General features: G+C 47.7%; 1 protein-coding gene across 1 annotated transcript in view; it reads right to left on the bottom strand.

The window, feature by feature from the left end:
- Positions 1–24088, bottom strand: part of LOC121581616 (pituitary adenylate cyclase-activating polypeptide type I receptor-like) — a 104184-nt gene that overhangs the window by 77354 nt on the left and 2742 nt on the right. The window contains exon 2 of the mRNA XM_045224872.1: positions 22476–22581. Within this exon, the coding sequence (XP_045080807.1) occupies positions 22476–22581 (106 nt within the window). The remainder of the gene's footprint in view (positions 1–22475; positions 22582–24088) is intronic.

Genomic DNA, 24088 nt, shown 5'->3' with positions numbered 1-24088 from the left:
GGAGAGATGACTACAGTGTATATGAAGACAGCAGCACTGCCATAGTCAGGAGAGATGACTACAGTGTATATGAAGACAGCAGCACTGCCATAGTCAGGAGAGATGACTACAGTGTATATGAAGACAGCAGCACTGCCATAGTCAGGAGAGATGACTACAGTGTATATGAAGACAGCAGCACTGCCATAGTCAGGAGAGATGACTACAGTGTATATGAAGACAGCAGCACTGCCATAGTCAGGAGAGATGACTACTGTGTATATGAAGACAGCAGCACTGCCATAGTCGGAGAGATGACTACAGTGTATATGAAGACAGCAGCACTGCCATAGTCGGGAGAGATGACTACAGTGTATATGAAGACAGCAGCACTGCCATAGTCAGGAGAGATGACTACAGTGTATATGAAGACAGCAGCACTGCCATAGTCGGGAGAGATGACTACAGTGTATATGAAGACAGCAGCACTGCCATAGTCGGGAGAGATGACTACAGTGTATATGAAGACAGCAGCACTGCCATAGTCAGGAGAGATGACTACAGTGTATATGAAGACAGCAGCACTGCCATAGTCAGGAGAGATGACTACAGTGTATATGAAGACAGCAGCACTGCCATAGTCAGGAGAGATGACTACAGTGTATATGAAGACAGCAGCACTGCCATAGTCAGGAGAGATGACTACAGTGTATATGAAGACAGCAGCACTGCCATAGTCAGGAGAGATGACTACAGTGTATATGAAGACAGCAGCACTGCCATAGTCAGGAGAGATGACTACAGTGTATATGAAGACAGCAGCACTGCCATAGTCAGGAGAGATGACTACAGTGTATATGAAGACAGCAGCACTGCCATAGTCAGGAGAGATGACTACAGTGTATATGAAGACAGCAGCACTGCCATAGTCAGGAGAGATGACTACAGTGTATATGAAGACAGCAGCACTGCCATAGTCAGGAGAGATGACTACAGTGTATATGAAGACAGCAGCACTGCCATAGTCAGGAGAGATGACTACAGTGTATATGAAGACAGCAGCACTGCCATAGTCAGGAGAGATGACTACAGTGTATATGAAGACAGCAGCACTGCCATAGTCAGAGAGATGACTACAGTGTATATGAAGACAGCAGCACTGCCATAGTCAGGAGAGATGACTACAGTGTATATGAAGACAGCAGCACTGCCATAGTCAGGAGAGATGACTACAGTGTATATGAAGACAGCAGCACTGCCATAGTCGGAGAGATGACTACAGTGTATATGAAGACAGCAGCACTGCCATAGTCAGAGAGATGACTACAGTGTATATGAAGACAGCAGCACTGCCATAGTCGGGAGAGATGACTACAGTGTATATGAAGACAGCAGCACTGCCATAGTCAGGAGAGATGACTACAGTGTATATGAAGACAGCAGCACTGCCATAGTCAGGAGAGATGACTACAGTGTATATGAAGACAGCAGCACTGCCATAGTCAGGAGAGATGACTACAGTGTATATGAAGACAGCAGCACTGCCATAGTCAGGAGAGATGACTACAGTGTATATGAAGACAGCAGCACTGCCATAGTCAGGAGAGATGACTACAGTGTATATGAAGACAGCAGCACTGCCATAGTCAGGAGAGATGACTACAGTGTATATGAAGACAGCAGCACTGCCATAGTCAGGAGAGATGACTACAGTGTATATGAAGACAGCAGCACTGCCATAGTCAGGAGAGATGACTACAGTGTATATGAAGACAGCAGCACTGCCATAGTCAGGAGAGATGACTACAGTGTATATGAAGACAGCAGCACTGCCATAGTCAGGAGAGATGACTACAGTGTATATGAAGACAGCAGCACTGCCATAGTCAGGAGAGATGACTACAGTGTATATGAAGACAGCAGCACTGCCATAGTCAGGAGAGATGACTACAGTGTATATGAAGACAGCAGCACTGCCATAGTCGGGAGAGATGACTACAGTGTATATGAAGACAGCAGCACTGCCATAGTCGGGAGAGATGACTACAGTGTATATGAAGACAGCAGCACTGCCATAGTCAGGAGAGATGACTACAGTGTATATGAAGACAGCAGCACTGCCATAGTCAGGAGAGATGACTACAGTGTATATGAAGACAGCAGCACTGCCATAGTCAGGAGAGATGACTACAGTGTATATGAAGACAGCAGCACTGCCATAGTCAGGAGAGATGACTACAGTGTATATGAAGACAGCAGCACTGCCATAGTCGGGAGAGATGACTACAGTGTATATGAAGACAGCAGCACTGCCATAGTCGGGAGAGATGACTACAGTGTATATGAAGACAGCAGCACTGCCACAGTCGGGAGAGATGACTACAGTGTATATGAAGACAGCAGCACTGCCATAGTCGGGAGAGATGACTACAGTGTATATGAAGACAGCAGCACTGCCATAGTCAGGAGAGATGACTACAGTGTATATGAAGACAGCAGCACTGCCATAGTCAGGAGAGATGACTACAGTGTATATGAAGACAGCAGCACTGCCATAGTCAGGAGAGATGACTACAGTGTATATGAAGACAGCAGCACTGCCATAGTCAGGAGAGATGACTACAGTGTATATGAAGACAGCAGCACTGCCATAGTCAGGAGAGATGACTACAGTGTATATGAAGACAGCAGCACTGCCATAGTCAGGAGAGATGACTACAGTGTATATGAAGACAGCAGCACTGCCATAGTCAGGAGAGATGACTACAGTGTATATGAAGACAGCAGCACTGCCATAGTCAGGAGAGATGACTACAGTGTATATGAAGACAGCAGCACTGCCATAGTCAGGAGAGATGACTACAGTGTATATGAAGACAGCAGCACTGCCATAGTCAGGAGAGATGACTACAGTGTATATGAAGACAGCAGCACTGCCATAGTCAGGAGAGATGACTACAGTGTATATGAAGACAGCAGCACTGCCATAGTCAGGAGAGATGACTACAGTGTATATGAAGACAGCAGCACTGCCATAGTCAGGAGAGATGACTACAGTGTATATGAAGACAGCAGCACTGCCATAGTCAGGAGAGATGACTACAGTGTATATGAAGACAGCAGCACTGCCATAGTCAGGAGAGATGACTACAGTGTATATGAAGACAGCAGCACTGCCATAGTCAGGAGAGATGACTACAGTGTATATGAAGACAGCAGCACTGCCATAGTCAGGAGAGATGACTACAGTGTATATGAAGACAGCAGCACTGCCATAGTCAGGAGAGATGACTACAGTGTATATGAAGACAGCAGCACTGCCATAGTCAGGAGAGATGACTACAGTGTATATGAAGACAGCAGCACTGCCATAGTCAGGAAGGATGACTACAGTGTATATGAAGACAGCAGCACTGCCATAGTCAGGAGAGATGACTACAGTGTATATGAAGACAGCAGCACTGCCATAGTCAGGAGAGATGACTACAGTGTATATGAAGACAGCAGCACTGCCATAGTCAGGAGAGATGACTACAGTGTATATGAAGACAGCAGCACTGCCATAGTCAGGAGAGATGACTACAGTGTATATGAAGACAGCAGCACTGCCATAGTCAGGAGAGATGACTACAGTGTATATGAAGACAGCAGCACTGCCATAGTCAGGAGAGATGACTACAGTGTATATGAAGACAGCAGCACTGCCATAGTCAGGAGAGATGACTACAGTGTATATGAAGACAGCAGCACTGCCATAGTCAGGAGAGATGACTACAGTGTATATGAAGACAGCAGCACTGCCATAGTCAGGAGAGATGACTACAGTGTATATGAAGACAGCAGCACTGCCATAGTCAGGAGAGATGACTACAGTGTATATGAAGACAGCAGCACTGCCATAGTCAGGAGAGATGACTACAGTGTATATGAAGACAGCAGCACTGCCATAGTCAGGAGAGATGACTACAGTGTATATGAAGACAGCAGCACTGCCATAGTCAGGAGAGATGACTACAGTGTATATGAAGACAGCAGCACTGCCATAGTCAGGAGAGATGACTACAGTGTATATGAAGACAGCAGCACTGCCATAGTCAGGAGAGATGACTACAGTGTATATGAAGACAGCAGCACTGCCATAGTCAGGAGAGATGACTACAGTGTATATGAAGACAGCAGCACTGCCATAGTCAGGAGAGATGACTACAGTGTATATGAAGACAGCAGCACTGCCATAGTCAGGAGATGACTACAGTGTATATGAAGACAGCAGCACTGCCATAGTCAGGAGAGATGACTACAGTGTATATGAAGACAGCAGCACTGCCATAGTCAGGAGAGATGACTACAGTGTATATGAAGACAGCAGCACTGCCATAGTCAGGAGAGATGACTACAGTGTATATGAAGACAGCAGCACTGCCATAGTCAGGAGAGATGACTACAGTGTATATGAAGACAGCAGCACTGCCATAGTCAGGAGAGATGACTACAGTGTATATGAAGACAGCAGCACTGCCATAGTCAGGAGAGATGACTACATTGTATATGAAGACAGCAGCACTGCCATAGTCAGGAGAGATGACTACAGTGTATATGAAGACAGCAGCACTGCCATAGTCAGGAGAGATGACTACAGTGTATATGAAGACAGCAGCACTGCCATAGTCAGGAGAGATGACTACAGTGTATATGAAGACAGCAGCACTGCCATAGTCAGGAGAGATGACTACAGTGTATATGAAGACAGCAGCACTGCCATAGTCAGGAGAGATGACTACAGTGTATATGAAGACAGCAGCACTGCCATAGTCAGGAGAGATGACTACAGTGTATATGAAGACAGCAGCACTGCCATAGTCAGGAGAGATGACTACAGTGTATATGAAGACAGCAGCACTGCCATAGTCAGGAGAGATGACTACAGTGTATATGAAGACAGCAGCACTGCCATAGTCAGGAGAGATGACTACAGTGTATATGAAGACAGCAGCACTGCCATAGTCAGGAGAGATGACTACAGTGTATATGAAGACAGCAGCACTGCCATAGTCAGGAGAGATGACTACAGTGTATATGAAGACAGCAGCACTGCCATAGTCAGGAGAGATGACTACAGTGTATATGAAGACAGCAGCACTGCCATAGTCAGGAGAGATGACTACAGTGTATATGAAGACAGCAGCACTGCCATAGTCAGGAGAGATGACTACAGTGTATATGAAGACAGCAGCACTGCCATAGTCAGGAGAGATGACTACAGTGTATATGAAGACAGCAGCACTGCCATAGTCAGGAGAGATGACTACAGTGTATATGAAGACAGCAGCACTGCCATAGTCAGGAGAGATGACTACAGTGTATATGAAGACAGCAGCACTGCCATAGTCAGGAGAGATGACTACAGTGTATATGAAGACAGCAGCACTGCCATAGTCAGGAGAGATGACTACAGTGTATATGAAGACAGCAGCACTGCCATAGTCAGGAGAGATGACTACAGTGTATATGAAGACAGCAGCACTGCCATAGTCGGGAGAGATGACTACAGTGTATATGAAGACAGCAGCACTGCCATAGTCAGGAGAGATGACTACAGTGTATATGAAGACAGCAGCACTGCCATAGTCAGGAGAGATGACTACAGTGTATATGAAGACAGCAGCACTGCCATAGTCAGGAGAGATGACTACAGTGTATATGAAGACAGCAGCACTGCCATAGTCAGGAGAGATGACTACAGTGTATATGAAGACAGCAGCACTGCCATAGTCAGGAGAGATGACTACAGTGTATATGAAGACAGCAGCACTGCCATAGTCAGGAGAGATGACTACAGTGTATATGAAGACAGCAGCACTGCCATAGTCAGGAGAGATGACTACAGTGTATATGAAGACAGCAGCACTGCCATAGTCAGGAGAGATGACTACAGTGTATATGAAGACAGCAGCACTGCCATAGTCAGGAGAGATGACTACAGTGTATATGAAGACAGCAGCACTGCCATAGTCAGGAGAGATGACTACAGTGTATATGAAGACAGCAGCACTGCCATAGTCAGGAGAGATGACTACAGTGTATATGAAGACAGCAGCACTGCCATAGTCAGGAGAGATGACTACAGTGTATATGAAGACAGCAGCACTGCCATAGTCAGGAGAGATGACTACATTGTATATGAAGACAGCAGCACTGCCATAGTCAGGAGAGATGACTACAGTGTATATGAAGACAGCAGCACTGCCATAGTCAGGAGAGATGACTACAGTGTATATGAAGACAGCAGCACTGCCATAGTCAGGAGAGATGACTACAGTGTATATGAAGACAGCAGCACTGCCATAGTCGGGAGAGATGACTACAGTGTATATGAAGACAGCAGCACTGCCATAGTCAGGAAGAGATGACTACAGTGTATATGAAGACAGCAGCACTGCCATAGTCAGGAGAGATGACTACAGTGTATATGAAGACAGCAGCACTGCCATAGTCAGGAGAGATGACTACAGTGTATATGAAGACAGCAGCACTGCCATAGTCAGGAGAGATGACTACAGTGTATATGAAGACAGCAGCACTGCCATAGTCAGGAGAGATGACTACAGTGTATATGAAGACAGCAGCACTGCCATAGTCAGGAGAGATGACTACAGTGTATATGAAGACAGCAGCACTGCCATAGTCAGGAGAGATGACTACAGTGTATATGAAGACAGCAGCACTGCCATAGTCAGGAGAGATGACTACAGTGTATATGAAGACAGCAGCACTGCCATAGTCAGGAGAGATGACTACAGTGTATATGAAGACAGCAGCACTGCCATAGTCAGGAGAGATGACTACAGTGTATATGAAGACAGCAGCACTGCCATAGTCAGGAGAGATGACTACAGTGTATATGAAGACAGCAGCACTGCCATAGTCAGGAGAGATGACTACAGTGTATATGAAGACAGCAGCACTGCCATAGTCAGGAGAGATGACTACAGTGTATATGAAGACAGCAGCACTGCCATAGTCAGGAGAGATGACTACAGTGTATATGAAGACAGCAGCACTGCCATAGTCAGGAGAGATGACTACAGTGTATATGAAGACAGCAGCACTGCCATAGTCAGGAGAGATGACTACAGTGTATATGAAGACAGCAGCACTGCCATAGTCAGGAGAGATGACTACAGTGTATATGAAGACAGCAGCACTGCCATAGTCAGGAGAGATGACTACAGTGTATATGAAGACAGCAGCACTGCCATAGTCAGGAGAGATGACTACAGTGTATATGAAGACAGCAGCACTGCCATAGTCAGGAGAGATGACTACAGTGTATATGAAGACAGCAGCACTGCCATAGTCAGGAGAGATGACTACAGTGTATATGAAGACAGCAGCACTGCCATAGTCAGGAGAGATGACTACAGTGTATATGAAGACAGCAGCACTGCCATAGTCAGGAGAGATGACTACAGTGTATATGAAGACAGCAGCACTGCCATAGTCAGGAGAGATGACTACAGTGTATATGAAGACAGCAGCACTGCCATAGTCAGGAGAGATGACTACAGTGTATATGAAGACAGCAGCACTGCCATAGTCAGGAGAGATGACTACAGTGTATATGAAGACAGCAGCACTGCCATAGTCAGGAGAGATGACTACAGTGTATATGAAGACAGCAGCACTGCCATAGTCAGGAGAGATGACTACAGTGTATATGAAGACAGCAGCACTGCCATAGTCAGGAGAGATGACTACAGTGTATATGAAGACAGCAGCACTGCCATAGTCAGGAGAGATGACTACAGTGTATATGAAGACAGCAGCACTGCCATAGTCAGGAGAGATGACTACAGTGTATATGAAGACAGCAGCACTGCCATAGTCAGGAGAGATGACTACAGTGTATATGAAGACAGCAGCACTGCCATAGTCAGGAGAGATGACTACAGTGTATATGAAGACAGCAGCACTGCCATAGTCAGGAGAGATGACTACAGTGTATATGAAGACAGCAGCACTGCCATAGTCAGGAGAGATGACTACAGTGTATATGAAGACAGCAGCACTGCCATAGTCAGAGAGATGACTACAGTGTATATGAAGACAGCAGCACCCATAGTCAGGAGAGATGACTACAGTGTATATGAAGACAGCAGCACTGCCATAGTCAGGAGAGATGACTACAGTGTATATGAAGACAGCAGCACTGCCATAGTCAGGAGAGATGACTACAGTGTATATGAAGACAGCAGCACTGCCATAGTCAGGAGAGATGACTACAGTGTATATGAAGACAGCAGCACTGCCATAGTCAGGAGAGATGACTACAGTGTATATGAAGACAGCAGCACTGCCATAGTCAGGAGAGATGACTACAGTGTATATGAAGACAGCAGCACTGCCATAGTCAGGAGAGATGACTACAGTGTATATGAAGACAGCAGCACTGCCATAGTCAGGAGAGATGACTACAGTGTATATGAAGACAGCAGCACTGCCATAGTCAGGAGAGATGACTACAGTGTATATAGAAGACAGCAGCACTGCCATAGTCAGGAGAGATGACTACAGTGTATATGAAGACAGCAGCACTGCCATAGTCAGGAGAGATGACTACAGTGTATATGAAGACAGCAGCACTGCCATAGTCAGGAGAGATGACTACAGTGTATATGAAGACAGCAGCACTGCCATAGTCAGGAGAGATGACTACAGTGTATAGAAGACAGCAGCACTGCCATAGTCAGGAGAGATGACTACAGTGTATATGAAGACAGCAGCACTGCCATAGTCAGGAGAGATGACTACAGTGTATATGAAGACAGCAGCACTGCCATAGTCAGGAGAGATGACTACAGTGTATATGAAGACAGCAGCACTGCCATAGTCAGGAGAGATGACTACAGTGTATATGAAGACAGCAGCACTGCCATAGTCAGGAGAGATGACTACAGTGTATATGAAGACAGCAGCACTGCCATAGTCAGGAGAGATGACTACAGTGTATATGAAGACAGCAGCACTGCCATAGTCGGAGAGATGACTACAGTGTATATGAAGACAGCAGCACTGCCATAGTCAGGAGAGATGACTACAGTGTATATGAAGACAGCAGCACTGCCATAGTCAGGAGAGATGACTACAGTGTATATGAAGACAGCAGCACTGCCAGTCAGGAGAGATGACTACAGTGTATATGAAGACAGCAGCACTGCCATAGTCAGGAGAGATGACTACAGTGTATATGAAGACAGCAGCACTGCCATAGTCAGGAGAGATGACTACAGTGTATATGAAGACAGCAGCACTGCCATAGTCAGGAGAGATGACTACAGTGTATATGAAGACAGCAGCACTGCCATAGTCAGGAGAGATGACTACAGTGTATATGAAGACAGCAGCACTGCCATAGTCAGGAGAGATGACTACAGTGTATATGAAGACAGCAGCACTGCCATAGTCAGGAGAGATGACTACAGTGTATATGAAGACAGCAGCACTGCCATAGTCAGGAGAGATGACTACAGTGTATATGAAGACAGCAGCACTGCCATAGTCAGGAGAGATGACTACAGTGTATATGAAGACAGCAGCACTGCCATAGTCAGGAGAGATGACTACAGTGTATATGAAGACAGCAGCACTGCCATAGTCAGGAGAGATGACTACAGTGTATATGAAGACAGCAGCACTGCCATAGTCAGGAGAGATGACTACAGTGTATATGAAGACAGCAGCACTGCCATAGTCAGGAGAGATGACTACAGTGTATATGAAGACAGCAGCACTGCCATAGTCAGGAGAGATGACTACAGTGTATATGAAGACAGCAGCACTGCCATAGTCAGGAGAGATGACTACAGTGTATATGAAGACAGCAGCACTGCCATAGTCAGGAGAGATGACTACAGTGTATATGAAGACAGCAGCACTGCCATAGTCAGGAGAGATGACTACAGTGTATATGAAGACAGCAGCACTGCCATAGTCAGGAGAGATGACTACAGTGTATTGAAGACAGCAGCACTGCCATAGTCGGGAGAGATGACTACAGTGTATATGAAGACAGCAGCACTGCCATAGTCAGGAGAGATGACTACAGTGTATATGAAGACAGCAGCACTGCCATAGTCAGGAGAGATGACTACAGTGTATATGAAGACAGCAGCACTGCCATAGTCAGGAGAGATGACTACAGTGTATATGAAGACAGCAGCACTGCCATAGTCAGGAGAGATGACTACAGTGTATATGAAGACAGCAGCACTGCCATAGTCAGGAGAGATGACTACAGTGTATATGAAGACAGCAGCACTGCCATAGTCAGGAGAGATGACTACAGTGTATATGAAGACAGCAGCACTGCCATAGTCAGGAGAGATGACTACAGTGTATATGAAGACAGCAGCACTGCCATAGTCAGGAGAGATGACTACAGTGTATATGAAGACAGCAGCACTGCCATAGTCAGGAGAGATGACTACAGTGTATATGAAGACAGCAGCACTGCCATAGTCAGGAGAGATGACTACAGTGTATATGAAGACAGCAGCACTGCCATAGTCAGGAGAGATGACTACAGTGTATATGAAGACAGCAGCACTGCCATAGTCAGGAGAGATGACTACAGTGTATATGAAGACAGCAGCACTGCCATAGTCAGGAGAGATGACTACAGTGTATATGAAGACAGCAGCACTGCCATAGTCAGGAGAGATGACTACAGTGTATATGAAGACAGCAGCACTGCCATAGTCAGGAGAGATGACTACAGTGTATATGAAGACAGCAGCACTGCCATAGTCAGGAGAGATGACTACAGTGTATATGAAGACAGCAGCACTGCCATAGTCAGGAGAGATGACTACAGTGTATATGAAGACAGCAGCACTGCCATAGTCAGGAGAGATGACTACAGTGTATATGAAGACAGCAGCACTGCCATAGTCAGGAGAGATGACTACAGTGTATATGAAGACAGCAGCACTGCCATAGTCAGGAGAGATGACTACAGTGTATATGAAGACAGCAGCACTGCCATAGTCAGGAGAGATGACTACAGTGTATATGAAGACAGCAGCACTGCCATAGTCAGGAGAGATGACTACAGTGTATATGAAGACAGCAGCACTGCCATAGTCAGGAGAGATGACTACAGTGTATATGAAGACAGCAGCACTGCCATAGTCAGGAGAGATGACTACAGTGTATATGAAGACAGCAGCACTGCCATAGTCAGGAGAGATGACTACAGTGTATATGAAGACAGCAGCACTGCCATAGTCAGGAGAGATGACTACAGTGTATATGAAGACAGCAGCACTGCCATAGTCGGGAGAGATGACTACAGTGTATATGAAGACAGCAGCACTGCCATAGTCAGGAGAGATGACTACAGTGTATATGAAGACAGCAGCACTGCCATAGTCAGGAGAGATGACTACAGTGTATATGAAGACAGCAGCACTGCCATAGTCAGGAGAGATGACTACAGTGTATATGAAGACAGCAGCACTGCCATAGTCAGGAGAGATGACTACAGTGTATATGAAGACAGCAGCACTGCCATAGTCAGGAGAGATGACTACAGTGTATATGAAGACAGCAGCACTGCCATAGTCAGGAGAGATGACTACAGTGTATATGAAGACAGCAGCACTGCCATAGTCAGGAGAGATGACTACAGTGTATATGAAGACAGCAGCACTGCCATAGTCAGGAGAGATGACTACAGTGTATATGAAGACAGCAGCACTGCCATAGTCAGGAGAGATGACTACAGTGTATATGAAGACAGCAGCACTGCCATAGTCAGGAGAGATGACTACAGTGTATATGAAGACAGCAGCACTGCCATAGTCGGGAGAGATGACTACAGTGTATATGAAGACAGCAGCACTGCCATAGTCAGGAGAGATGACTACAGTGTATATGAAGACAGCAGCACTGCCATAGTCGGGAGAGATGACTACAGTGTATATGAAGACAGCAGCACTGCCATAGTCAGGAGAGATGACTACAGTGTATATGAAGACAGCAGCACTGCCATAGTCAGGAGAGATGACTACAGTGTATATGAAGACAAGCAGCACTGCCATAGTCAGGAGAGATGACTACAGTGTATATGAAGACAGCAGCACTGCCATAGTCAGGAGAGATGACTACAGTGTATATGAAGACAGCAGCACTGCCATAGTCAGGAGAGATGACTACAGTGTATATGAAGACAGCAAGCACTGCCATAGTCAGGAGAGATGACTACAGTGTATATGAAGACAGCAGCACTGCCATAGTCAGGAGAGATGACTACAGTGTATATGAAGACAGCAGCACTGCCATAGTCAGGAGAGATGACTACAGTGTATATGAAGACAGCAGCACTGCCATAGTCAGGAGAGATGACTACAGTGTATATGAAGACAGCAGCACTGCCATAGTCAGGAGAGATGACTACAGTGTATATGAAGACAGCAGCACTGCCATAGTCAGGGAGAGATGACTACAGTGTATATGAAGACAGCAGCACTGCCATAGTCAGGAGAGATGACTACAGTGTATATGAAGACAGCAGCACTGCCATAGTCAGGAGAGATGACTACAGTGTATATGAAGACAGCAGCACTGCCATAGTCAGAGAGATGACTACAGTGTATATGAAGACAGCAGCACTGCCATAGTCAGGAGAGATGACTACAGTGTATATGAAGACAGCAGCACTGCCATAGTCAGGAGAGATGACTACAGTGTATATGAAGACAGCAGCACTGCCATAGTCAGGAGAGATGACTACAGTGTATATGAAGACAGCAGCACTGCCATAGTCAGGAGAGATGACTACAGTGTATATGAAGACAGCAGCACTGCCATAGTCAGGAGAGATGACTACAGTGTATATGAAGACAGCAGCACTGCCATAGTCAGGAGAGATGACTACAGTGTATATGAAGACAGCAGCACTGCCATAGTCAGGAGAGATGACTACAGTGTATATGAAGACAGCAGCACTGCCATAGTCAGGAGAGATGACTACAGTGTATATGAAGACAGCAGCACTGCCATAGTCAGGAGAGATGACTACAGTGTATATGAAGACAGCAGCACTGCCATAGTCAGGAGAGATGACTACAGTGTATATGAAGACAGCAGCACTGCCATAGTCAGGAGAGATGACTACAGTGTATATGAAGACAGCAGCACTGCCATAGTCAGGAGAGATGACTACAGTGTATATGAAGACAGCAGCACTGCCATAGTCAGGAGAGATGACTACAGTGTATATGAAGACAGCAGCACTGCCATAGTCAGGAGAGATGACTACAGTGTATATGAAGACAGCAGCACTGCCATAGTCAGGAGAGATGACTACAGTGTATATGAAGACAGCAGCACTGCCATAGTCAGGAGAGATGACTACAGTGTATATGAAGACAGCAGCACTGCCATAGTCAGGAGAGATGACTACAGTGTATATGAAGACAGCAGCACTGCCATAGTCAGGAGAGATGACTACAGTGTATATGAAGACAGCAGCACTGCCATAGTCAGGAGAGATGACTACAGTGTATATGAAGACAGCAGCACTGCCATAGTCAGGAGAGATGACTACAGTGTATATGAAGACAGCAGCACTGCCATAGTCAGGAGAGATGACTACAGTGTATATGAAGACAGCAGCACTGCCATAGTCAGGAGAGAGATGACTACAGTGTATATGAAGACAGCAGCACTGCCATAGTCAGGAGAGATGACTACAGTGTATATGAAGACAGCAGCACTGCCATAGTCAGGAGAGATGACTACAGTGTATATGAAGACAGCAGCACTGCCATAGTCAGGAGAGATGACTACAGTGTATATGAAGACAGCAGCACTGCCATAGTCAGGAGAGATGACTACAGTGTATATGAAGACAGCAGCACTGCCATAGTCAGGAGAGATGACTACAGTGTATATGAAGACAGCAGCACTGCCATAGTCAGGAGAGATGACTACAGTGTATATGAAGACAGCAGCACTGCCATAGTCAGGAGAGATGACTACAGTGTATATGAAGACAGCAGCACTGCCATAGTCAGGAGAGATGACTACAGTGTATAGAAGACAGCAGCACTGCCATAGTCGGGAGAGATGACTACAGTGTATATGAAGACAGCAGCACTGCCATAGTCCGGGAGAGATGACTACAGTGTATATGAAGACAGCAGCACTGCCATAGTCAGGAGAGATGACTACAGTGTATATGAAGACAGCAGCACTGCCATAGTCGGGAGAGATGACTACAGTGTATATGAAGACAGCAGCACTGCCATAGTCGGGAGAGATGACTACAGTGTATATGAAGACAGCAGCACTGCCATAGTCAGGAGAGATGACTACAGTGTATATGAAGACAGCAGCACTGCCATAGTCAGGAGAGATGACTACAGTGTATATGAAGACAGCAGCACTGCCATAGTCAGGAGAGATGACTACAGTGTATATGAAGACAGCAGCACTGCCATAGTCAGGAGAGATGACTACAGTGTATATGAAGACAGCAGCACTGCCATAGTCAGGAGAGATGACTACAGTGTATATGAAGACAGCAGCACTGCCATAGTCAGGAGAGATGACTACAGTGTATATGAAGACAGCAGCACTGCCATAGTCAGGAGAGATGACTACAGTGTATATGAAGACAGCAGCACTGCCATAGTCAGGAGAGATGACTACAGTGTATATGAAGACAGCAGCACTGCCATAGTCAGGAGAGATGACTACAGTGTATATGAAGACAGCAGCACTGCCATAGTCAGGAGAGATGACTACAGTGTATATGAAGACAGCAGCACTGCCATAGTCAGGAGAGATGACTACAGTGTATATGAAGACAGCAGCACTGCCATAGTCAGGAGAGATGACTACAGTGTATATGAAGACAGCAGCACTGCCATAGTCAGGAGAGATGACTACAGTGTATATGAAGACAGCAGCACTGCCATAGTCAGGAGAGATGACTACAGTGTATATGAAGACAGCAGCACTGCCATAGTCGGGAGAGATGACTACAGTGTATATGAAGACAGCAGCACTGCCATAGTCAGGAGAGATGACTACAGTGTATATGAAGACAGCAGCACTGCCATAGTCAGGAGAGATGACTACAGTGTATATGAAGACAGCAGCACTGCCATAGTCAGGAGAGATGACTACAGTGTATATGAAGACAGCAGCACTGCCATAGTCAGGAGAGATGACTACAGTGTATATGAAGACAGCAGCACTGCCATAGTCAGGAGAGATGACTACAGTGTATATGAAGACAGCAGCACTGCCATAGTCAGGAGAGATGACTACAGTGTATATGAAGACAGCAGCACTGCCATAGTCAGGAGAGATGACTACAGTGTATATGAAGACAGCAGCACTGCCATAGTCAGGAGAGATGACTACAGTGTATATGAAGACAGCAGCACTGCCATAGTCAGGAGAGATGACTACAGTGTATATGAAGACAGCAGCACTGCCATAGTCAGGAGAGATGACTACAGTGTATATGAAGACAGCAGCACTGCCATAGTCAGGAGAGATGACTACAGTGTATATGAAGACAGCAGCACTGCCATAGTCAGGAGAGATGACTACAGTGTATATGAAGACAGCAGCACTGCCATAGTCAGGAGAGATGACTACAGTGTATATGAAGACAGCAGCACTGCCATAGTCAGGAGAGATGACTACAGTGTATATGAAGACAGCAGCACTGCCATAGTCAGGAGAGATGACTACAGTGTATATGAAGACAGCAGCACTGCCATAGTCAGGAGAGATGACTACAGTGTATATGAAGACAGCAGCACTGCCATAGTCAGGAGAGATGACTACAGTGTATATGAAGACAGCAGCACTGCCATAGTCAGGAGAGATGACTACAGTGTATATGAAGACAGCAGCACTGCCATAGTCAGGAGAGATGACTACAGTGTATATGAAGACAGCAGCACTGCCATAGTCAGGAGAGATGACTACAGTGTATATGAAGACAGCAGCACTGCCATAGTCAGGAGAGATGACTACAGTGTATATGAAGACAGCAGCACTGCCATAGTCAGGAGAGATTACTACAGTGTATATGAAGACAGCAGCACTGCCATAGTCAGGAGAGATGACTACAGTGTATATGAAGACAGCAGCACTGCCATAGTCAGGAGAGATGACTACAGTGTATATGAAGACAGCAGCACTGCCATAGTCAGGAGAGATGACTACAGTGTATATGAAGACAGCAGCACTGCCATAGTCAGGAGAGATGACTACAGTGTATATGAAGACAGCAGCACTGCCATAGTCAGGAGAGATGACTACAGTGTATATGAAGACAGCAGCACTGCCATAGTCAGGAGAGATGACTACAGTGTATATGAAGACAGCAGCACTGCCATAGTCAGGAGAGATGACTACAGTGTATATGAAGACAGCAGCACTGCCATAGTCAGGAGAGATGACTACAGTGTATATGAAGACAGCAGCACTGCCATAGTCAGGAGAGATGACTACAGTGTATATGAAGACAGCAGCACTGCCATAGTCAGGAGAGATGACTACAGTGTATATGAAGACAGCAGCACTGCCATAGTCAGGAGAGATGACTACAGTGTATATGAAGACAGCAGCACTGCCATAGTCAGGAGAGATGACTACAGTGTATATGAAGACAGCAGCACTGCCATAGTCAGGAGAGATGACTACAGTGTATATGAAGACAGCAGCACTGCCATAGTCAGGAGAGATGACTACAGTGTATATGAAGACAGCAGCACTGCCATAGTCAGGAGAGATGACTACAGTGTATATGAAGACAGCAGCACTGCCATAGTCAGGAGAGATGACTACAGTGTATATGAAGACAGCAGCACTGCCATAGTCAGGAGAGATGACTACAGTGTATATGAAGACAGCAGCACTGCCATAGTCAGGAGAGATGACTACAGTGTATATGAAGACAGCAGCACTGCCATAGTCAGGAGAGATGACTACAGTGTATATGAAGACAGCAGCACTGCCATAGTCAGGAGAGATGACTACAGTGTATATGAAGACAGCAGCACTGCCATAGTCAGGAGAGATGACTACAGTGTATATGAAGACAGCAGCACTGCCATAGTCAGGAGAGATGACTACAGTGTATATGAAGACAGCAGCACTGCCATAGTCAGGAGAGATGACTACAGTGTATATGAAGACAGCAGCACTGCCATAGTCAGGAGAGATGACTACAGTGTATATGAAGACAGCAGCACTGCCATAGTCAGGAGAGATGACTACAGTGTATATGAAGACAGCAGCACTGCCATAGTCAGGAGAGATGACTACAGTGTATATGAAGACAGCAGCACTGCCATAGTCAGGAGAGATGACTACAGTGTATATGAAGACAGCAGCACTGCCATAGTCAGGAGAGATGACTACAGTGTATATGAAGACAGCAGCACTGCCATAGTCAGGAGAGATGACTACAGTGTATATGAAGACAGCAGCACTGCCATAGTCAGGAGAGATGACTACAGTGTATATGAAGACAGCAGCACTGCCATAGTCAGGAGAGATGACTACAGTGTATATGAAGACAGCAGCACTGCCATAGTCAGGAGAGATGACTACAGTGTATATGAAGACAGCAGCACTGCCATAGTCAGGAGAGATGACTACAGTGTATATGAAGACAGCAGCACTGCCATAGTCAGGAGAGATGACTACAGTGTATATGAAGACAGCAGCACTGCCATAGTCAGGAGAGATGACTACAGTGTATATGAAGACAGCAGCACTGCCATAGTCAGGAGAGATGACTACAGTGTATATGAAGACAGCAGCACTGCCATAGTCAGGAGAGATGACTACAGTGTATATGAAGACAGCAGCACTGCCATAGTCAGGAGAGATGACTACAGTGTATATGAAGACAGCAGCACTGCCATAGTCAGGAGAGATGACTACAGTGTATATGAAGACAGCAGCACTGCCATAGTCAGGAGAGATGACTACAGTGTATATGAAGACAGCAGCACTGCCATAGTCAGGAGAGATGACTACAGTGTATATGAAGACAGCAGCACTGCCATAGTCAGGAGAGATGACTACAGTGTATATGAAGACAGCAGCACTGCCATAGTCAGGAGAGATGACTACAGTGTATATGAAGACAGCAGCACTGCCATAGTCAGGAGAGATTACTACAGTGTATATGAAGACAGCAGCACTGCCATAGTCAGGAGAGATTACTACAGTGTATATGAAGACAGCAGCACTGCCATAGTCAGGAGAGATGACTACAGTGTATATGAAGACAGCAGCACTGCCATAGTCAGGAGAGATGACTACAGTGTATATGAAGACAGCAGCACTGCCATAGTCAGGAGATATGACTACAGTGTATATGAAGACAGCAGCACTGCCATAGTCAGGAGAGATGACTACAGTGTATATGAAGACAGCAGCACTGCCATAGTCAGGAGAGATGACTACAGTGTATATGAAGACAGCAGCACTGCCATAGTCAGGAGAGATGACTACAGTGTATATGAAGACAGCAGCACTGCCATAGTCAGGAGAGATGACTACAGTGTATATGAAGACAGCAGCACTGCCATAGTCAGGAGAGATGACTACAGTGTATATGAAGACAGCAGCACTGCCATAGTCAGGAGAGATGACTACAGTGTATATGAAGACAGCAGCACTGCCATAGTCAGGAGAGATGACTACAGTGTATATGAAGACAGCAGCACTGCCATAGTCAGGAGAGATGACTACAGTGTATATGAAGACAGCAGCACTGCCATAGTCAGGAGAGATGACTACAGTGTATATGAAGACAGCAGCACTGCCATAGTCAGGAGAGTGACCCTAGACAGGAGGAGAGATCCATCTGTTAAAGGGGTGGGACATGGTCTGAAACAGTGAAAACAGTCTTGTTCACAGCCATTACAGTCAGCTATAGGGAGCCATAATATAATAATACATAATAATAATAATATATGCCTTTTAGCAGACGCTTTTGTCCAGGTAGTGTATTCATCTTAAAATTATTATTTTTTTAAACACCAAAATCAGATCCAAGAGTCTGTTCTGTCAGTGCTATTCATTGTGGTTCTGTATGATATTGTAATACGAACAGGATAATGTGATCAGCTTACCCCAGGCTTCCTATAGCTTCCTATAAACATCCACACTGATATAGAGACAGAAACCATTTAATGTTATATACAGAACCACAGAGACAACCCCCCACTGCTGCTTCTCTGCTCTGAGAATGACCTTTAAAACACACCATGAGAAATGATCTGAACTTCAAGCTGTTTTCCTGCTCAAATTGATTGTTTTCAGACTGAGTCACAGCAGAACAGACTTCTCTTCTCCCATCCTCTCCTCTCCTCTCCTCTCCTCTCCTCTCCTCTCCTCTCCTCTCCTCTCCTCTCCTCTCCTCTCCTCTCCTCTCCTCTCCTCTCCTCTTCTCTCCCATCCTTTCCTCTCCTCTCCTCTCCTCTCCCATCCTTTCCTCTCCTCTCCCATCCTCTTCTCTCCCATCCTTTCCTCTCCTCTCCTCTCCTCTCCTCTCCTCTCCTCTCCCATCCTTTTTTCTCCTCTCCCATCCTCTTCTCTCCCATCCTTTCCTCTCCTCTCATCTCCTCTCCCATCCTCTTCTCTCCCATCCTTTCCTCTCCTCTCCTCTCCTCTCCTCTCCTCTCCTCTCCCATCCTTTCCTCTCCTCTCCCATCCTCTTCTCTCCCATCCTTTCCTCTCCTCTCCTCTCCTCTCCCATCCTTTCCTCTCCTCTCCCATCCTCTTCTCTCCCATCCTCTCCTCTCCTCTCCTCTCCCATCCTCTCCTCTCCTCTCCTCTCCCATCCTCTCCTCTCCTGTCCCATCCTCTCCTCTCCCATCCTCTCCTCTCCCAACCTCTCCTCTCCCATCCTCTCCTCTCCCATCCTCTCCTCCCATCCTCTCCTCTCCCATCCTCTCCTCTCCCATCCTCTTCTCCACCATCCTCTTCTCCACCATCCTCTCCTCTCCCATTCTCTCCTCTTCTCTCCCACCCTCTCCTCTCCTCTCCCATCCTCTCCTCTCCCATCCTCTTCTCCACCATCCTCTCCTCTCCCATTCTCTCCTCTTCTCTCCCACCCTCTCCTCTCCTCTCCCATCCTCTTCTCCACCATCTTCTCCTCTCCCATCCTCTCCTCCCATCCTCTCCACCATCCTCTCCTCCCATCCTCTCCACCATCCTCTCCTCCCATCCTCTCCTCTCCCATCCTCTCTTCTCCTCTCCACCATCCTCTTCTCCCATCCTCTTCTCTCCCATCCTCTCTTCTCCTCACCCATCCTCTCCTCTCCCATCCTCTCCTCTCCTCTCCCATCCTATCCTCCCATCCTCTCCACCATCCTCTCCTCCCATCCTCTCCTCCCATCCTCTCCTCCCATCCTCTCCTCTCTTCTCCTCTCCTCCCATCCTCTCCTCCCATCCTCTCCTCTCTTCTCCTCTCCTCCCATCCTCTCCTACCATCCTCTCCTCCCACCCTCTCCTCCTATCCTCTCCTCCCATCCTCTCCTCCCACCCTCTCCTCCCATCCTCTCCTACCATCCTCTCCTACCATCCTCTCCTCTCTCATCCTCTCTTCTCCTCTCCTCCCACCCTCTCCTCCTATCCTCTCCTCCCATCCTCTCCTCTCTTCTCCTCTCCTCCCATCCTCTCCTCCCATCCTCTCCTCCCATCCTCTCCTCTCTTCTCCTCTCCTCCCATCCTCTCCTCCCACCCTCTCCTCCCATCCTCTCCTCTCTTCTCCTCCCACCCTCTCCTCCCACCCTCTCCTCCCATCCTCTCCTACCATCCTCTCACCCTCTCCTCCCACCCTCTCCTCCCATCCTCTCCTACCATCCTCTCCTACATCCTCTCCTCTCTCATCCTCTCTTCTCCTCTCCTCCATCCTCTCCTCCCATCCTCTCCTCCCATCCCATCCTCTCCTCCCATCCTCTCCTACCATCCTCTCCTCCCATCCTCTCCTCCCATCCTCTCCTCTCTCATCCTCTCTTCTCCTCTCCTCCCATCCTCTCCTCCCATCCTCTCCTCCCATCCCATCCTCTCCTCCCATCCTCTCCTCCCATCCTCTCCTCCCATCCTCTCCTCCCATCCTCTCCTCCCATCCTCTCCTCCCATCCTCTCCTCTCCCCTAGCAGGGAACACATCTCTGTCTGGATGAAGCCAATTACCTTTTAAAAACCAGAGAGGAGAGAAGCACACCGAGCCAGACAGACAGACAGACCCAGAGGTAACCAATTAAACCTGTCTACACCATCACTCTGAATAACACACACGTCCGCACACATACACACACGTCAGTGATAATGCAATCCCTCTAGAGGAGAATGACTAGTGTTTATCTGAATAATATTTCAGGATTCAATCTAACTAAAGTTACAGGTAGTTTGGCGAGCCGATGCTAACTAGCGTTAGCGCTATGCGTATCTGCTAGATACCCATAGACTTCCAGCAATTACGCTAACGCTAGTTAGCCTCTAACTTCCTTCATACTGGAGACACTGCCAATATTTCACAGTATCCCTTTAAATTACCATAGAAACACCATAAAACAACAGACCTGAGTGACATCCATCACCTCTACTGAGCCTTCGACATCACAACCATAATGTCATAACAACCATGCCTCTATGACAACCATGATGTCATAGAGTAGTCTGAGACAGCTGGAATACAGCCAACCTGAGACAATGCTAACAGCTTAAAACACACCATGAGAAATGATCTGAACTTCAAGCTGTTTTCCTGCTTACATTGATTGTTTTCAGACTGAGTCACAGCAGAACAGATTTCTCTTCTCCCATCCTCTCTTCTCCGCATCCTCTCCTCTCCTCTCCTCTCCTCTCCTCTCCTCTCCTCTCCCATCCTCTCCTCTCCCATCCTCTCCTCTCCTCTCCCATCCTCTTCTCCACCATCCTCTCCTCTCCCATTCTCTCCTCTTCTCTCCCATCCTCTCTTCGCCTCTCCCATCCTCTTCTCTCCCATCCTCTCCACTCCTCTCCCATCTTTTCCTCTCCTCTCCCATCCTCTTCTCTACCATCCGCTCCTCCCATCCTCTCCTCTCCTCTCCTCCCATCCTCTCCTCCCATCCTCTCCTCCCATCCTCTCCTCTCCCATCCTCTCCTCCATCCTCTCCTCTCCTCTCCTCCCATCCTCTCCTCTCCCATCCTCTCCTCTCCCATCCTCTCCTCCATCCTCTCCTCTCCTCTCCTCCCATCCTCTCCTCTCCCATCCTCTCCTCTCCCATCCTCTCCTCTCTTCTCCTCTCCTCCCATCCTCTCCTCCCATCCCATCCTCTCCACCATCCTCTCCTCCATCCTCTCCTCCCATCCTCTCCTCCCATCCTCTCCACCATCCTCTCCACCATCCTCACCACCATCCTCTCCACACACACACACACACACACACACACACAGTCCTACCGTCATCCAGGTAGTGTGTTAGGTTGTGCAGGGCGATCCTCTCCATACATCTCTCCTGCTGTCTTTTGATCACACAGTCTGAGTTCTCGGAATACATGGAGCACACCTGGAACTCACACACACACACACACACACACACACACACACACACACACACACACACACACACACACACACTGAGTAAATTCTAATTGACCCAAACCGTGTATCTGTTGTTAATGAGATCTATCTTGTTTTAAAAACAGGCTGCAGGTTGCCTAGCCAGTCAGTCAGCCAGTCAATCAGCCAACCAGCCAGCCAGTCAGTCAGCCAGTCAATCAGCCAACCAGCCAGCCAGTCAGCCAGCCAGTCAATCAGCCAACCAGCCAGCCAGTCAGCTAGTCAGCCAGCTAGCCAGTCAGCCAGCCAGTCAATCAGCCAGTCAGTCAGCCAGTCAATCAGCCAACCAGCCAGCCAGTCAGCTAGTCAGCCAGCTAGCCAGTCAGCCAGCCAGTCAATCAGCCAGTCAGTCAGCCTGTCAATCAGCCAGTCAGTCAGCCAGTCAGCCAGCCAGCAAGCCAGTCAGCCTGTCCACAAACCAGCCAGTCAGCCAGACAGCAAACCCACCAGTCAGTCAGTCAGTCAGCCAACCAGTCATCCAGCAAGCCAGCCAATCAGCCAGCCAGCCAGCCAGTCAGCCAACCAACCAGTCAGCCAGCCAGTCAGTTAGCCAGCCAGCCAACCAACCAACAAGTCAGCCAGTCAGTCAGTCGGTCTTCCAGTCAGCCAGCCAGCCAATCAGTCAGCCAGCCAATCAGTCAGCCAGCCAGACAGGCAGCCAACCAGCCAGTCAGCCAGTCAGCCAGCCAGCCAGCCAGTCAGCCAGTCAGCCAGCCAGCCAGCCAGCCAGCCAGTCAGCCAACCAGTCAGCAAGCCAGCCAGCCAGTCAGTCAGTCAACCTTCCAGTCAGCCAGCCAGCCAGCCAACCAGTCAGTCAGCCAGCCAGGCAGCCAACCAGCCAGTCAGCCAGCCAGCCAGTCAGTCAATCAGCCAGCCAGTCAATCAGCCAGTCAGTCAGCCAGTCAGCCAACCAGCCAGCCAGCCAGCCAGCCAGCCAACCAGCCAGCCAGCCAGTCCACAAACCAGCCAGTCAGCCAGACAGCAAACCCACCAGTCAGTCAACCAGCCAGTCAGTCAGTCAGCCAACCAGTCAGCCAGCCAGCCAGCCAGCGAATCAGCCAGCCAGCCAGCCAGCCAGCCAGCCAACCAACCAACCAGTCAGCCAGCCAGCCAGTCAGTCAGTCAGTCAGTCAGTCAGTCAGTCAGCCTTCCAGTCAACCAGTCAGCCAGCCAGCCAGGCAGCCAACCAGCCAGCCAACAAGTCAGCCTTCCAGTCAGACAACCAGCCAACCAGTCAGCCAGCCAGCCAGCCAGACAGCCAGTTAATCTACCAGCCAGCCAGTCAGCCAGTCAGCCAACCAACCAGTCAGCCAGTCAGCCAACCAACCAGCCAGCCAGCCAGTCAGTCAGTCAGTCAGTCAGCCAGCCAGTCAATCAGCCAGTCAGTCAGCCAGTCAATCAGCCAGTCAGTCAACCAGTCAGTCAGTCAACCAGTCAGCCAGTCAATCAGCCAA

This window comes from Coregonus clupeaformis, chromosome 14 (assembly GCF_020615455.1).
Source record: "Coregonus clupeaformis isolate EN_2021a chromosome 14, ASM2061545v1, whole genome shotgun sequence".
Lineage (NCBI taxonomy): Eukaryota > Metazoa > Chordata > Actinopteri > Salmoniformes > Salmonidae > Coregonus > Coregonus clupeaformis.
The sequence above is the reverse complement of the archived record's forward strand: the minus strand, read 5'-3'. Positions and strand labels throughout refer to the sequence as shown.